This window comes from Entelurus aequoreus, linkage group LG03 (genome assembly GCF_033978785.1).
Source record: "Entelurus aequoreus isolate RoL-2023_Sb linkage group LG03, RoL_Eaeq_v1.1, whole genome shotgun sequence".
Classification (NCBI taxonomy): Eukaryota; Metazoa; Chordata; class Actinopteri; order Syngnathiformes; family Syngnathidae; genus Entelurus; species Entelurus aequoreus.
The window spans coordinates 15,309,910-15,326,220 of record NC_084733.1 but is presented as its reverse complement, the minus strand read 5'-3'; the positions used below and the strand labels follow the sequence as shown (position 1 = coordinate 15,326,220).

General features: G+C 38.1%; 1 protein-coding gene across 2 annotated transcripts; it reads left to right on the top strand.

The window, feature by feature from the left end:
* The first annotated feature begins 1,703 nt into the window (after positions 1-1,703).
* On the top strand, positions 1,704-11,827 carry odf3l2a (outer dense fiber of sperm tails 3-like 2a). Of its 2 annotated transcripts, none has more exons than XM_062040419.1 (5): positions 1,704-1,824; positions 5,825-5,935; positions 7,465-7,578; positions 7,829-7,970; positions 11,005-11,827. In XM_062040419.1, exons 1-5 carry the CDS (start codon positions 1,773-1,775, stop codon positions 11,348-11,350), a joined length of 765 nt encoding a protein of 254 aa, XP_061896403.1. In that variant the 5' UTR covers positions 1,704-1,772; the 3' UTR covers positions 11,351-11,827. The 2 variants fall into 2 exon arrangements, with proteins under 2 accessions (XP_061896403.1, XP_061896402.1); XM_062040418.1 differs by having other exon boundaries at positions 7,465-7,587.
* The last annotated feature ends 4,484 nt before the right edge of the window (positions 11,828-16,311 follow it).

Below are 16,311 nucleotides of genomic sequence, written 5' to 3'. Positions count from 1 at the left end.
ACATAAACAAATGGGCACCTTTGTGCATTCAGGCACAGCATAAAACTTTTGGTGGTCAAAATGAGACAAAGAAGGAGTGGAAGATTTTACATGTAAACAAACTGTTGCGTCACAGTCCACACTATGGTGAGTTCAAGAACCGCCAAAATTAGTACGACAAAACGATGTTCACCAAACACTCTCATCAGTGGAGCATACAACACACATATTAAACAGTGGGCTTTAAAACATACTAAAACAAAACAAAAATATTTTCCCCATCTTTTTCTATTTTCAATCCTTTTTTAAAAATGCTCCAGGGAGCCACTAGGGTGGCACTAAAGAGCTGCGGGTTGCTGACCCCCGAACTAGACAGACGTAGAAACTGTATTCATGAAATAAGATATACTGTAGTTGAAAAAAAATGTCATTGAATTAAAAGCATTAATTATTTGAGACAAACATAATCAAGAAAAAAATAACTAATTGATGCAAATGAAAGCGTAAATTGGGCAGAAATAAATTGGTAATTCATAAAATAGAAATATGAGACTATGTAATAAAAGAATAAAATACTACTCAAAAAATAGTCATAGCAGATAAAACGGTCAAATTAAAAATATTCAATAACGTGCAATGAGGATAAATATTGAATGCAAATGAAGTATATGTACGGAGCCCCTAAAGGGACATGGGGAACTTTTTTTTTTAAATATGTATCTAAAAAAATTGTCCCCATGTCCCTTTAGGGGCTCCGTATATATGCAATAAAATTATAAAAAGGCTGAAATTCATGTTAACAAGTTTGTTATTCATACAATAAAAATAGGTCATAAATATGTAAATAATAGTATTACAGCACATCAATTATATAGAATAAAAATGTACTACAGTACCCGTAATCTAAAAAAATGACAAATCATAAGCAATTAAAGACTAAATAAGTTTATTGTGTACGCATTTCAATTAAAAAAATATACATAATAAAATAATTATAATCGTGATAATACATTTGGAACCTATTCAGTGGCTTAGTGGTTGGAGTGTCCGCCCTGAGATCGGTAGGTCGTGAGTTCATACCAAAGACTATAAAAATGGGACCCATTACCTCCCTGCTTGGCACTCAGCATCAAGGGTTGGAATTGAGGGTTAAATCACCACAAATGATTCCCGGGCGCGGCCACCGCTGCTGCTCACTGCTCCCCTCACCTCCCAGGGGGTGGAACAAGGGCATGGGTCAAATGCAGAGGACACATTTCACCACACCTAGTGTGTGTGTGACAATCATTGGTACTTTAACTTTAACTTAAAAAAACAAAACAATGGGCAATGAAAATAAAGTCCAATCTGACTAATAATAACAATATTGAAGTAGTCCAGTAAAGAGTGAAGAGGAAACAATTACTCATTCCAAAGTTAGCGTTAGCATGTTAGCATGTGGTCGCAGCCTGTAACCGAAGACGAGAGGACGTTCTTTCATTTTTAATGGCGTGTGCACTGAGACGCGGTTGGTTACAGACAACACCAGTAACCAAACACGACACGTATTGTTCACTAGTAACTTCATTTTTGAAGAAAGGAGTTGCAACGTCTCCGCAAAGTTTTAGCATCGATAATTGTGTCTTTTTCCTTCTTTCTTTTCCCGTCCTCAAGTGGCCTTTTGAGGTAAGCTCGGACAAGATTGTGTTACTTCCCGCCTACCTTGAGCTCGTGTGTTATTTATGACTGGGGGAGGAGACGCGTGAAAAGGGAGTGACAGAAGAAAAGAAGAAGAGGAAGAAAGTCGGAGGATCATGGAGGAGGTGGTCGCCAAGAGACGGCCAATAATCTCAGCTAAGGAGCGAGGTCAGTACATGAAAATTCCTCATATTGTGTGTGTGTGTGTGTGTGTGTGTGTGTGTGTGTGTGTGTGTGTGTGTGTGTGTGTGTGTGTGTGTGTGTGTGTGTGTGTGTGTGTGTGTGTGTGTGTGTGTGTGTGTGTGTGTGTGTGTGTGTGTGTTCTGTTATGGGGACATCACTCAGTTTACACAGTCACCTTTAGGGGACCTCTGACGGTATGGGGACAAAAAAACAGGTCCCCTAAAGCAGTGGTCCCCAACCACCGGTACCGGTCCGTGGATCGATTGGTACCGGGCCGCACAAGAAATAAATAAATAAATAAAAAATTATTTTTATTTTTATTAAATCAACATAAAAAACACAAGATACACTTACAATTAAAGCCGCAAGCAACGCTAGACGGGACCGACTTTGAGGGCTCATAAAATCCAAACCGTAGCAGTAATTAAAACTCTTTCATCAACTTTTAATCAGAAGGGTTCAATCTCTCTCCTGTGCTAATTTGAAGTCGACACGACAAACGCGCTCAGAAGAGATAATGTTTGAAAAAAGGTGACTGTTTTTATTCAACTTTTGTTTTGAAGGGGGAATTGCAAAATCCCTGTTGATCATAGAGGTTTTAGTTTCATGTCTCTACGACATTCCTACTGGGAGTTAGAGGCAGTTTTGTCTGTGTTTTCTTCCTAGGGGGCGCTAGAGCGCAGTTTTGAGTTTTGGGGTTTGGTTTTTTGATTAGATCGCAATTTTCGCCAGTCCTGATGTGTGTGTCCAATTTGGTGAGTTTTGAAGCATGTTAAGGGGGTCAAATTACAGCTCAAATAGGCGGCGGTATAATAATAAAACGTTAGAAATACAATAGGGTCCTCTGTCCCAAAGGGACATCGGTCCCTAATTAAAGCTGCAAGCAGCGATGGACGGGACCGACTTTGAGGGCTCATAAAATCCAAACCGTAGCAGTAATTAAAACTCTTTCATCAACTTTTAATCAGAAGGGTTCAATCTCTCTCCTGTGCTAGTTTGAAGCCGACACGACAAACGCGCTCAGAGGAGATAATGTTTGAAAAAAGGTGACTGTTTTTACTCAACTTTGGTTTTGAAGGGGGAATTGCAAAATTCCTGTTGATTTTTGCTGGGGGTTGTCGGTGTATGAAATATAGGTCTAAGTGAAACCTACATAGAGGTTTTAGTTTCATGTCTCTACGACATTCCTACTGGGAGTTAGAGGCAGTTTTGTCTGTGTTTTCTTCCTAGGGGGCGCTAGAGCGCAGTTTTGGGGTTTGGTTTTTTGATTAGATCGCAATTTTCGCCAGTCCTGATGTGTATGTCCAATTTGGTGAGTTTTGAAGCATGTTAAAGGGGTCAAATTACAGCTCAAATAGGCGGCGGTATAATAATAACAGGCTAGAAATACAATAGGGTTCTCTGTCCCAAAGGGACATCGGTCCCTAATTAAAGCTGCAAGCAGCGATGGACGGGACCGACTTTGAGGGCTCATAAAATCCAAACCGGAGCAGTAATTAAAACTCTTTCATCAACTTTTAATCAGAAGGGTTCAATCTCTCTCCTGTGCTAATTTGAAGCCGACACGACAAACGCGCTCAGAGGAGATAATGTTTGAAAAAAGGTGACTGTTTTTACTCAACTTGTGTTTTGAAGGGGGAATTGCAAACTTACTGTTGATTTTTGCTGGGGGTTGTCAGTGTATGAAATATAGGTCTAAGTGAAACCTACATAGAAAGTTTTTGTTTCATGTCTCTACGACATTCCTACTGGGAGTTAGAGGCAGTTTTGTCTGTGTTTTCTTCCTAGGGGGGGCTAGAGCACAATTTAGAGTTTTGGGGTTTGTTTGTTTTTTGATTAGATAACAATTTTCTTCAGTCCTGATGTGTGTGTCCAATTTGGTGATTTTTGAAGCATTTTAGGGGGTCAAATTACAGCTCAAAGAGGCGGGGGTATAATAATAAAATACTAGAAATACAATAGGGTCCTCTGTCCCTAATGCCTGGTTCACACCAACGGCGCTTGCCGCGCTTTAAAGCGGCGAGCAAAGCGCCGTCATTTTTGTCAATTTTTCCACAAATATCCCGACCTCCGAAGTAATGTTATGCTTTGATACGCTCTGACACGCTCTGATACGAATTAGTTGCCGCTTTGTTACCGTTCCTCACGATTTGATGCCGCTTTGATCCCGCTTTGATAAGCTTTAAATCACGCTTTGATACGTTTTATTACGCTTTATTGAACTTTATTACGCTTTGATGCGATCCTGACGCTTTAAATCAGGCTCTGACACGATTATCAAGCTCTGTTGTGCATTGTTACAACAAAAATAGGAAAAAAATATGAAAAACTCAGTATACTAAGTTTTCCCCACATTTTTTTAGATTTGTCTATTTATTTGATTTCTCTTTTTGTTTTATTATATACAGGATAAAACACATAATGTAATAAAAAAGAGAAATATGATAAACAAATAAGTAAACATTTTTTTGAAAAACTCCGTATACTGTTTTCCACACATTTTTTATATTCATTTATTTTTTCAATTTCTCTTTTTTTCCCGTTATACTATGTTTTATATCTTCATTTCTTTTATTTCTTTGTCATCTTAATAAATATCTATCTTGCATTTCTTATGCTAGTTGACAATAATAAAAGGCATTTCTTTTATTTTTTATATTCATTTATTTTTTCAATTTCTCTTTTTTCCCGTTATATTATGTTTTGTATCTATATTTCTTTTATTTCTTTGTCATCTTAATAAATATCTATCTTTCATTTCTTATGCTAGTTGACAATAATAAAAGGCATTTTTTTTATTTTTTCAATTTCTCTTTTTCCCCGTTATATTATGTTTTATATCTTCATTTCTTTTATTTCTTTGTCATCTTAATAAATATCTATCTTTAATTTCTTATGCTAGTTGACAATAATAAAAGGCATTTCTTTATTTTTTCAATTTCTCTTTTTTTCTCTCATTATATTATGTTTCATATCTTCATTTCTTTTATTTCTTTGTCATCTTAATAAATATCTATCTTTCAATTCTTATGCTAGTTGACAATAATAAAAGGCATTTCTTTTATTTTTTATATTCATTTATTTTTTCAATTTCTCTTTTTTTCCCGTTATATTATGTTTTATATCTTCATTTCTTTTATTTCTTTGTCATCTTAATAAATATCTATCTTTCATTTCTTACGCTAGTTGACAATGATAAAAGGCATTTCTTTTAAACGTAACATATTCTCTTTATTATTAACATTTTCATACAGAAAAATGATATACAGTAATGTCAAACTGCAACATCAAACAGCAGAAGTACAGAAACAATGATCATCGTATAAAAAAGGCAATGATGCAAAAGAGAATGGATTTGTAATCCTGTGTTGGTTTTACATAAAGCTTCAATGTCACTAGTCAATATCACAGTCACTTCCTATTGCGCTGTGAACCAAGATCTGTTAAGCTTTCCTACGCTTTGAGTCAAGCTTTGCTGAGCTTTGTCAGGCTTTGATACGCTCTCTGCGCTTTATTCCATTCTTGACAGAGCGCAGAATTTCTTTAAACCATTTTAAAAAATTTGCACCAACCCAAAAAACCTCCCTCCCCCATTTACACTCATTCACACTCAAAAGGGTTGTTTCTTTCTATTATTAATATTTCTGGTTCCTACATTATATATCAATATATATCAATACAGTCTGCATGGATACAGTCCGTAAGCACACATGATTGTATTTGCTTATGACAAAAAAAATTTTTTTTTTTAATTAAGTGGTCTGTTTTGCGAATTCTATCAGACATTGTGACATTTGGTACTGTACAGCAGATTTTTACAGCTAAATGTGTATATATAACTTATACACACATACACATTGGCCCCCCCCAGACACTTTTTTTTATCTCAAAGTGGCCCCCCGAGTCAAAATATTTGCCCTAGCTCTGCTTTAGAGTGTGTGTTAGGGTATGACGTATTTCTCGACTTTCGTCGTCTCGCCAACAGGGCCGGGTCCGGGACGCTACGCTCTACCGCCGACCGTGGGCTACATCAACCATGACGTCACCAAGCCCAGCAGCCCCGCCTACACCTTCCACAGCCGCATGAGCAGCGCCAGTGAGTCCCCATCAAGTGCATCATATTTATTATACATCGGATACAGCATGTTTAATATAATAATAATAATAATAATAGATTTTATTTGGAAAAAACACTTTACATTGAGCAAACAACCTCAAAGTGCTACAGCGTATCAAAATAAAAAGATAATAAAAATAAAAAAATAAATAAAAATAAAACAGCCAAATAGCTAAAACTAGTATGCATATATCTAAAAAAAAGGCCTTTCCAAAAAGAAGGGTTTTTAAGCCTTTATTAAAAGCATCCACTGTCTGTGGTGCCCTCAGGTGGTCAGGGAGAGCGTTCCACAGACCTGGAGCAGCCAAATAGGTAAAACTAGTATGCATATATCTAAAAAAAAAAGGCCTTTCCAAAAAGAAGGGTTTTTAAGCCTTTTTTAAAAGCATCCACAGTCTGTGGTGCCCTCAGGTGGTCAGGGAGAGCGCTCCACAGACTGGGAGCGGCGGAGCAGAAAGCCCGGTCTCCCATTGTTCGTAGCTTTGTCCTCGGAGGATCGGGATTTATGTCAACGAAGATTTGCGTCAGCCTGCGACACATGGTCATTTTGATAGTAGGCTAATATAGCTAATATAGACACTTACGTCATGTGTTGTCTTTATTATAACACTTATAGAAGGCTCTACATGTTTTGCGGCTCCAGACAGATTTTTTTTTTTTGTATTTTTGGTCCAGTATGGCTCTTTCAACATTTTGGGTTGCCGACCTCAGGATTAAAAAATCTTAACGTTTAAAACATTTACTGTATATACTGTATAGCACTCTAAAGTTAAAGTTAAAGTACCAATGTTTGTCACACACACACACTAGGTGTGGCAAAATTATTCTCTGCATTTGACCCATCACCCTTGATCACCCCCTGGGAGGTGAGGGGAGCAGTGAGCAGCAGTGTTGGCCACGCCCAGGAATATCTTTTGGTGATTTAACCCCCAATTCCAACCCTTGATGCTGAGTGCCAAGCAGGGAGGTAATGGGTCCCATTGTTATAGTCTTTGATTAACGTGAAATATATTGTATTCAAAAGACGCCGTGTCTAGCCTTACGAAAATTATTTTGACTATTCTGTCTATTTCTACGCTATCTTAACAATAATGTTGAATACGGTACACGTTGCAAAGATACGTCACGCTCACGTTAAGTTACACCCCTGATATTGTTATGGTTTACACAGAGGGGAGGTGACGGCAACAGACACCAGGGGAAAGTATGTACAATCTTTTATTATATACATAGTCAATATATATACAATAAAAGAAAACGCCGTAACAGATATTTCCGAAAAAGCACCACACGATGCAAACATTAACGTTAAATGCTTTTCCGAGATGTGTTCACTGCGAAGTTACGTCACATCCATTTTTGAAAGAAGTCAAGTCGACATTTGCGTCTTTGTATTTCGTGACAACGTATTTTTTGAGACACTAGCATGTTTTTACATTTGTAACATGTAATATTACTATTAAAATTGTTATTACCTGGCTGTTGCTTATCACTGTTGCTCTGTGCAGTGGTCTCTGTGGATTCCAGTCCGGGACCAAGGTACCACGTAGGCGCCAAAGTGACGCGATTTGGCAGAATGGACACGCCCTCCTACTCCATGTTGGGGCGGGGGAGGCGCATTAGCTCAAAAGGTGACATCGGACAATATAAGAATATGAAAACATATTTTGTTAGACTCCACACTACTCTTTAATCTTTTAACTTTTAACGTCTGCACTGTTTTTATTTTTATTGTCTGCATTTTAATTTTGCTTTTATTTTCTTTCATTTCACTTTGTTGTCTGTGAAGCACTTTGAGTCTGCCTTGTGTATGAAAAGCGCTATACAAATAAAGTTGCCTTGCCTTGCCTTGCCTTACTCTGTGTTTTATAGGTAGTGACTTCCAGACTCCGGGGCCGGGGGCTTACAGCCCTGAGAGGGCTCCGCCTCTAAACGCTCATCGGAAACCGCCGGCTTACACAATCGGCGCTCGGACACGATATCGCTCTGTGGATGCAGTACCAGCTCCCAACAGGTGAGGGCAGAGACACACAAGTAGAGAGGATCGGAAAAGTTTGCAATTTTGCATTTTGCAATGCGAGCAGATTTTATGTGACTTCCTGTTTCTGCCAACTGTCCCTGTCCTTTCTCTGCTGCCAAATACTCATGTTTTTTATTCTGCTTTTTATACTTGGCAGATTGGATCGGGAAAAAAAAGGAACCCAAACAATTGAATTTAACTTCGCCGGCCAGCCAGTTAAAAATAACAAAAAAATTATCCGATATTTTCTGTCAATGAAAAAGTAAATGTTAATATTGAGGCCATAAACTCATCGGAAAAAATAAAACGAGAAAAGGAGGTCGCCCCCTGCTGGAAATGAGGGAACATATAAGTCTGTGACTTTCTCAGTTAGCTAAACTTAAGACGTCATACCAGTCATTATTAAGGATTAATATTGGGAATTGTCACTCTTATTTTGTTGTAATATAATTATTAAATGATTTTGAAAGCCCAAAATAAAAAAAATACATTAATAGTCATAGTGGAAAGTATTGGATACAAGTTTTGTTGCCTCAAAGTTTTGACTTTTGAAGTTTGGATTTTATCCATGTTTAATATTGACATCCAAATGTTCAAATAAAAAGGTGCATTTTTTTTTCTAAATGTTTTCCTGATAATAATAATATATTATTTAAATTATAATAATAATCATAGATTAGATTTATATAGCACTTTTGTAGACACTCAAAGTGCTTCACAGAGAAGTGAGAACCCATCATTCATAATAATTATAAACACAACTGACTGAACTGATTTATATATATAAAAAAACATTTTAAAATTAGAAAGTGTTTGTGGGAAGTACTGGATATAATGTTTGACTTACATTATTATTATTTTTAATAGTCACACTGAAATGTTTAAGTACAAAAAATAGTGTATATGTATTTTTTTCCTGATAGCAATTATTATTACATACAACACTTCCTTTCAAATAGTCATTTTTTAAAAGTAAAAAAAAAAGCATTTGAATATTAAATGGTAGTCTAGTTGAGTAAATGTATTGACTCGTAGTCTATTTATTTTTAAATAAAATACCCGGTAACAAAATGTTTGCGTATTCTTTTTCAAATTGTTTCTTCATATTAATGATTACATTCAAGAATACCTTTACTTAAAAAAACCAAACATTTTTATATTGTTAAAATTATACTGGAAAGTATTTTTAATATTGACACCAAAATGTTTTTTTATTTTTTATTTCAATATTTTTTTTCAAAATGTTTTCCTGATTTTAATAATTAATCTATAAAACTAGCAAGTTGAAAAAAAGTTCCTATTAAAAAAAATAAAATAATATTAGTGATCGGAAAATATCGTATAACATTTTTGGCTTATATTAAATGTTTAATATTAACATCGGAATGTTTAAATTAAAAAATAATGTGTTTTTTTTTCAAAAGTATTATACACAAAACTGTCTTCTTAATAAAAAAAAAATAAACCAAATGTGTATATTAATAATAGTCATAGTGGAAAGTAGTGGATGTAAGTTTTTTACTCATATTCTACTTATTTTTTATATTCACACCAAAATCTTTAAATTTAAAAAAATCTTGCATATTTATTTTTCTCCCGATAATAATTATATTATACATACTGATAACTGTTTATATAACAAAGTGGCTGGGGAGATGGAAGTCTGGGATTCATTTCTTAGGCTGCTGCCCCCGCAATCCGATCTCAGATTAGTGGAAGAAGATGGATGGATGGTTGGACAAAGTCCATGTTAAAAAAATTTAAATAATTGTATTGACAATAGTGATATTGGAAAGTGTTGGATATAATTTCTGACTTTTTCCCGCTTAACGAGGCATCTCCTCTTAACTATACGAATGCACATATTGCCCTTCCCCTTAAAAGCGGTGGAGGGGTCGCACTAATATACAATGGAAACATTAACCTTACCCATAACCTAAGTAATAAATATAAATCATTTGAGCTGCTTACTATGAGGTCTGTCGCACCGCTGCCTCTCTACCTGGCTGTTATCTAGCGCCCCCCTGGACCTTATTCGGACTTTATCAGTACATTTTCAGAGTTTGTTGCTGATCTAGTGACGCACGCAGATAATATAATTATAATGGGAGATTTTCTCAGGATGCTGTCCCCACAATCCGATCTCGGATAAGCGGAAGAAGATGTATGGATTATTGGATAACTATCTTTTTAATTAAAAACAAGTTTATATTAAAAAATTAAAATAATTATATTGACAATAGTGATATTGGAAAGTGTTGGATATAATTTTTTTATTTTCCCCGCTTAACGAGGCATCTCCTCCTAACTATACGAATGCACATATTGCCCGTCCCCTTAAAAGGGGTGGAGGGGTCGAACTAATACACAATGAAAACCTTAACCTTACCCCTAACCTAAGTAATAAATATAAATCATTTGAGGTGCTTACAATGAGGTCTGTCACCCTGCTGCCTCTCTACCTGACTGTAATCTACCACCCCCTGGGCCCTATTCGGACTTTATCGGTGAATTTTCAGAGTTTGTTGCTGATCTAGTGACGCACGCAGACAATATAATTATAATGATGGATTTCCTCAGGCTGCTGCCTTCGCAATCCGATCTAGGATTAGCGGAAGAAGATGGATGGATGGTTGGATAACTCTTATTAATAAATAAAAAAATCCACATTAAAAAATTTAAATAATTATATTGACAATAGCGATATTGGAGAGTGTTGGATATAATTTTTGACTTACATTTATTTTTAGTAGTGACAAAAAGGTTTAAATTAAAAAAAAAAGTTTCCCCCCCACATATTTTCCTGATATTGATTATTATTTACTTCAATTTTTATCCATTTATTTAAAAATCTATTTTTTACTATTATGAACTTTTAGCTGATTGGCCTGCAGAAATCACGTTTTTTTTGTCCGTCAGATCTCCTGTGATTTTCCAATCTCCCTGTCCTTTCTGAGCTGTGTGGGGCAGGTTATCAAATTTGGTTCGTTGCCCTTGACATTTTTTTTTGTTTTGTTGACGCCATCAGCTACATGCTTCCCAACCTGCTGGGCAGTCAGGTTCCCCACAAGGCATCGGGCGTCAGCCACAGCATGTCGGCGCGCAGGCAGGTGGGCGCCCCCTCAGAGGACCTGGCCAAGAGCCCCGGGCCCAGCAAATACAACACCACCAACCCGGACGTTTACCTCCAGCGCCAGCCCTCCTTCTCCATGCAGAGCAGGACTAAAAGACCTACTTACTCCATGGCCACGCCGGGCCCTGGGTCCTACAGCCCAGAGAGATCCAACGGGCTCTTTCGCAAGGCACCCTCCTTCACCATGGGCGTCAGGCACTCGGAGTTTGTCATGCCGCTTGTCTTGGAAATTATCGACTGACTGTGAGTGTGTGGATTTTTCTTGATTGCAAAAAAGTGTGTGAGAAAACCTACTATGTATATCACGCTAATGTTGTTTCTGTTATGTATATTTCCTAAAAATGAGAGGCTACACGATTTTGCGGCCACTCGTGTTACGTAGCCAGAGGTGGGTAGAGTAGCCAGAAATTGTACTCAAGTAAGAGTACTGTTACTTTAGAGATTTATTACTCAAGTAAAAGTAAGGAGTAGTCACCCAAATATTTACTTGAGTAAAAGTAAAAAGTATGTTGTGAAAAAACTACTCAAGTACTGAGTAACTGATGAGTAACCTGTTCGTTTAATGATGACGGCAACAAATAATGCACAAAAACATAAAAATAGCAATGAGCAAATTCAGAGCCAGGAATATCTCTTAAGCAACTAAAACAATAATATATATTAAATAATAATACATTAACATAAAAAAATTAAGGCAAATTGAGCCACAATAACTTAACAGCACCATAGGCTCAGTAGGCAGAGATTACAAAGGAAAATAACGAGTTAGCTTTTACGCAAACCATAAACTGATAGGTGTGGGCTGCATCTGGGACCACACTGTGCACTTCTGATGGGTGTTTCTATGCATGCGTGCGTGTGTGTGTGTGTGTGTGTGTGTGTGTGTGTGTGTGTGTGTGTGTGTGTGTGTGTGTGTGTGTGTGTGTGTGTCTTTGTCTCTCTATGAGGCTGCAGTGTGTTAATAAATGTCCCCACACGATGTACATTTGACAGTGATTCATAGCAGCGAAGCTAACATTAGCCTACGGTGACGGACAAAATATCTACTAACGTTACTTACCGCGATGTGCTTCCTCAAATTTGACATTGAGTTCATGTAAGCTTAAGCTTGTTGCCGCTGAAACTTTATGTGCAGTTAATCACGTGACCGCCTGGCTCCGTTTGATTGGTGAAGCGGAGTCAAACGTCACCAGTGACTGCATTTGATTGGTGAAACGGAGTCAAACGTCACCAGTGACTGTATTTGATTGGTGAAACGGAGTCAAACGTCACCAGTGACTGTATTTGATTGGTGAAACGCAGGCATGCGATAGATCCTACTTTGAAGGTCTGTCTGACAAACCAAAACAAACAAAGCGTGCCTTAACAGATTGATAAAAATCAGTAGCGAGTAGCGAGCTGAGTGTAGATAAATGGAGCGTAGTGAAAGTAGCGTTTCTTATCTATTAATATACTCAAGTAAAAGTAAAAGTATGTTGCATTAAAACTATTCTTAGAAGTACAATTTATCCCAAAAGTTACTCAAGTAGATGTAAGAGAATAAATGTAGCGCGTTACTACCCACCTCTGTACGTAGCACAAACATTAACATTAATTACACCATTGATTGATTGATTGATTGAGACTTTTATTAGTAGGTTGCACAGTGAAGTACATATTCCGTACAATTGACCACTAAATGGTAACACCCGAATAAGTTTTTCAACTTGTTTAAGTCGGGGTCCACTTAATTTGATTCATGATACAGATATATACTATCATATATACTATCATCATAATACAGTCATCACACAAGATAATCACATTGAATTATTTACATTATTTACAATCAGGGGTGTGGAGGGGGGGGCGGGGATATGGACATCAAGTAGTGGACATAGAGAGAGAGAGAGAGAGAGAGAGAGAGAGAGAGAGAGAGAGAGAGAGAGAGAGATCAGAAGGCATAAGAAAAAGTATCTGCATTTATTGTTTACATTTGATTATTAGCAATCCGGGGAGGGTGTTAGTTTAGGGTTGTAGCTGCCTGGAGGTGAACTTTTATTGCGGTTTTGAAGGAGGATAGAGATGCCCTTTCTTTTATACCTGTTGGGAGCGCATTCCACATTGATGTGGCATAGAACGAGAATGAGTTAAGACCTTTGTTAGTTCGGAATCTGGGTTTAACGTGGTTAGTGGAGCTCCCCCTGGTGTTGTGGTTATGGCGGTCATTTACGTTAAGGAAGTAGTTTGACATGTACTTCGGTATCAGGGAGGTGTAGCGGATTTTATAGACTAGGCTCAGTGCAAGTTGTTTAACTCTGTCCTCCACCTTGAGCCAGCCCACTTTAGAGAAGTGGGTAGGAGTGAGGTGGGATCTGGGGTGGAGGTCTAGAAGTAACCTGACTAGCTTGTTCTGAGATGTTTGGAGTTTAGATTTGAGGGTTTTGGAGGTGCTGGGGTACCAGTCTGCGCCTTTTCAAGGTTATTAGATACATTCACGAAAAATGCAAATTCATGCTAACGCTGTTTGTGCTACGTCCGTTTCCAAAAAGCATCACTCACTACAAACGTTTTTAGCCTCGATTGAATCTCCAGGAGTGTTGATTCTTGATGTTTTTAACAAAATAAACTAAGTCAATCTAACGTTGTGATATGACATTTTTGACTTTTGTCACGTTAAACAGTCGACTTCCGAAAAGCAAGTCCTTGAACCAAGGATCTAGCCTGCGATTTTAATCTTCAACATTGTTCCTATGAGGTGTTGTCTTAGTTACTAGCACACCTATTAACACAATTAACACTTGCTAAGTCCCACTTTTTTTACATTTCCAAAAAAATACTAACATCATAACATTTAATAAATGTTGAAAATCCATTTTGGTCGGGCTAACTCTGGTAGCATAACAACCAGGAAGTAGCTGCTAACTAACAAACTATGACTGAGGTGTCACTGTGCGTCACACGTAATACATTTTTAAACATTACACAAACGTTTGTATGTTCTTCACAGAAAATGAGCCAAAGTCAGTGAGTCTCAGTTTGAAAAATTAATGAATCGTATCATTTTTCTTTTAATAAAAAATGAAAACGGGTCCCACAGACCTGAACACCACACATTTTAAAAAGATCTAAAAAGAGTTAAAGAACCTCGGTATTATCTTCGAGCCAACTCTCTCATTTAAGAGTGTTACTAAAACAGCCTTCTTTCATCTCTGTAATATTCCTAAAATGCGTCCCATTTTGTCCCCTATTTTGATCATATTACGCCTATACCGGCTTCCTGTGCACTTAAGATGCGACTTGAAGGTTTTTCTACTTACGTATAAAATACTACACGGTCTAGCTCCATCCTATCTTGCTGATTGTATTGTACCAAAAGTCCCGGCCAGAAATCTGCGTTCTAAGAACTCCGGCTTATTAGTGATTCCCAGAGTCCAAAAAAAGTCTGCGGGCTATAGAGCGTTTTCTATTCGGGCTCCAGTACTCTGGAATGCCCTCCCGGTAACAGTTAGAGATGCTACCTCAGTAGAAGCCATCTTAAAACTCATTTGAATACTCTAGCCTTCAAATAGACCCTTTTTAGACCAGTTGATCTGCCGTCTCTCTTTTTTTGCTCTGCCCCACTCTCCTACTTTAGAGAGGTTATCAGGTTGACCACGGATCAGCCTTCACGGAGAAGGCGCCAGCTGTTCCAAGCCGGGACCCAGGATGGACCTCTCCTCTGTGGATCAGTTGGTGTTTCAAATAATATTTTTTTGCATATTACTTTGGTTTTACAACAATATCCTTAAATTGTCATGAGTGTAGATTTACCGATACCTGGTCTGCCAGAGAATAAGATGACAAAGCAAGAGGGATCAGTGTTGCCAGCCTAGCTATATTTAGTGAGTACTCAGACCCATCTAGATACAATTTGTCAAAAGAAGGACAAATCTAGCGACTGTTTCTAGTCTTTTTGGAGACCCGGACATGAAAGCCTGTATTTCTCTTCTCAACGAACAGCGGGTGCTGCTGTCTTTAAATTGTCCAAAAAGTCTTTCTTCATCCCCCACCTGAAGTTGTGTGGGAGGACAAAAAGAAAAATTTTGTGACGTGGGCGGGGCTTGAGTCTTGGGGAGCGGAGCATGAAATTTAGGTGACTAGACCTAATTTTCAAAAACATGTTCTGATAATGTCTTATCATCGAGGTAGCTTCTTTTGGGGCCGCGTGATCGAAAGAAACAGAATTTAGAAAAAATAATTCCTGGTCCATGACGTCATCAGCAGGCGGCGGCGTGACGTCATCAAGGAGCGGCCGGGCTAGCTGCAGCCAGCATCGGTCCGAGGGAGGAGCTTGTCGGCTAGGAGAAGCCCTTCTGGACTGCTTCCGTCTCTGCCGGCGCGTCCGGCAATTCGGCGACGCGGCCACGTCCCAGGGCCACACGTAGCTGATCGGGATCAACTTGCCGCTAGGACCCCGCATCAGGTCCTGACGCTCCATGGCACGTAACACCTCCCACGTATCTTCCTCCATCTCCTCCATGTCCGTTGCGGGAAAACAGATTGCTGGCGACATTCTGTCATAACTAGGGGGTTTACGCAACTTACTGCGAGGATTGTTCTCCCGGAATGAAAACTGACTTTTCTGGACAAAGGTAGCAGGTAGGAACATATTTATTCTTGACTCTCAAATAGGCGAAAACAAAAAGGCGCACAAGGCGAAGGCACAACTTAACGCAGGAAACAAAAGCTAACACTTAGCCTGAACTATGGACATGAAACAAAAAGTCGCTAACTGTGGCATAAATACACAAAACTTACTTAGCAAGAAACGAGCAGCATGAACAAAGCATGAAACAATCAGCATGAACTATGGTATCTCCAGAAAACAAGCATGAACAGAGCATGAAACAATCGCATGAATACAAGCATGAACTATGGCATGAAACAAAAAGTCGCTAACTGTGGCATAAATAACCAAAACTTACTTGGCAAGAAACGAGCAGCATGAACAAAGCATGAAACAATCAGCATGAACTATGGTATCTCCAGAAAACAAGCATGAACAGAGCATGAAACAATCGCATCAATACAAGCATGAACTATGGCATGAAAAGAACAATGTCGCCAGACCGACTAACTGGCAACGACAGGCTTAAATAATAGTCTCTCTTGATTAGAGACAGGTGTGACCCGAACGCAAGAGACAGGTGAAAATCATAAGTCGTCATGGAAACTAAAACA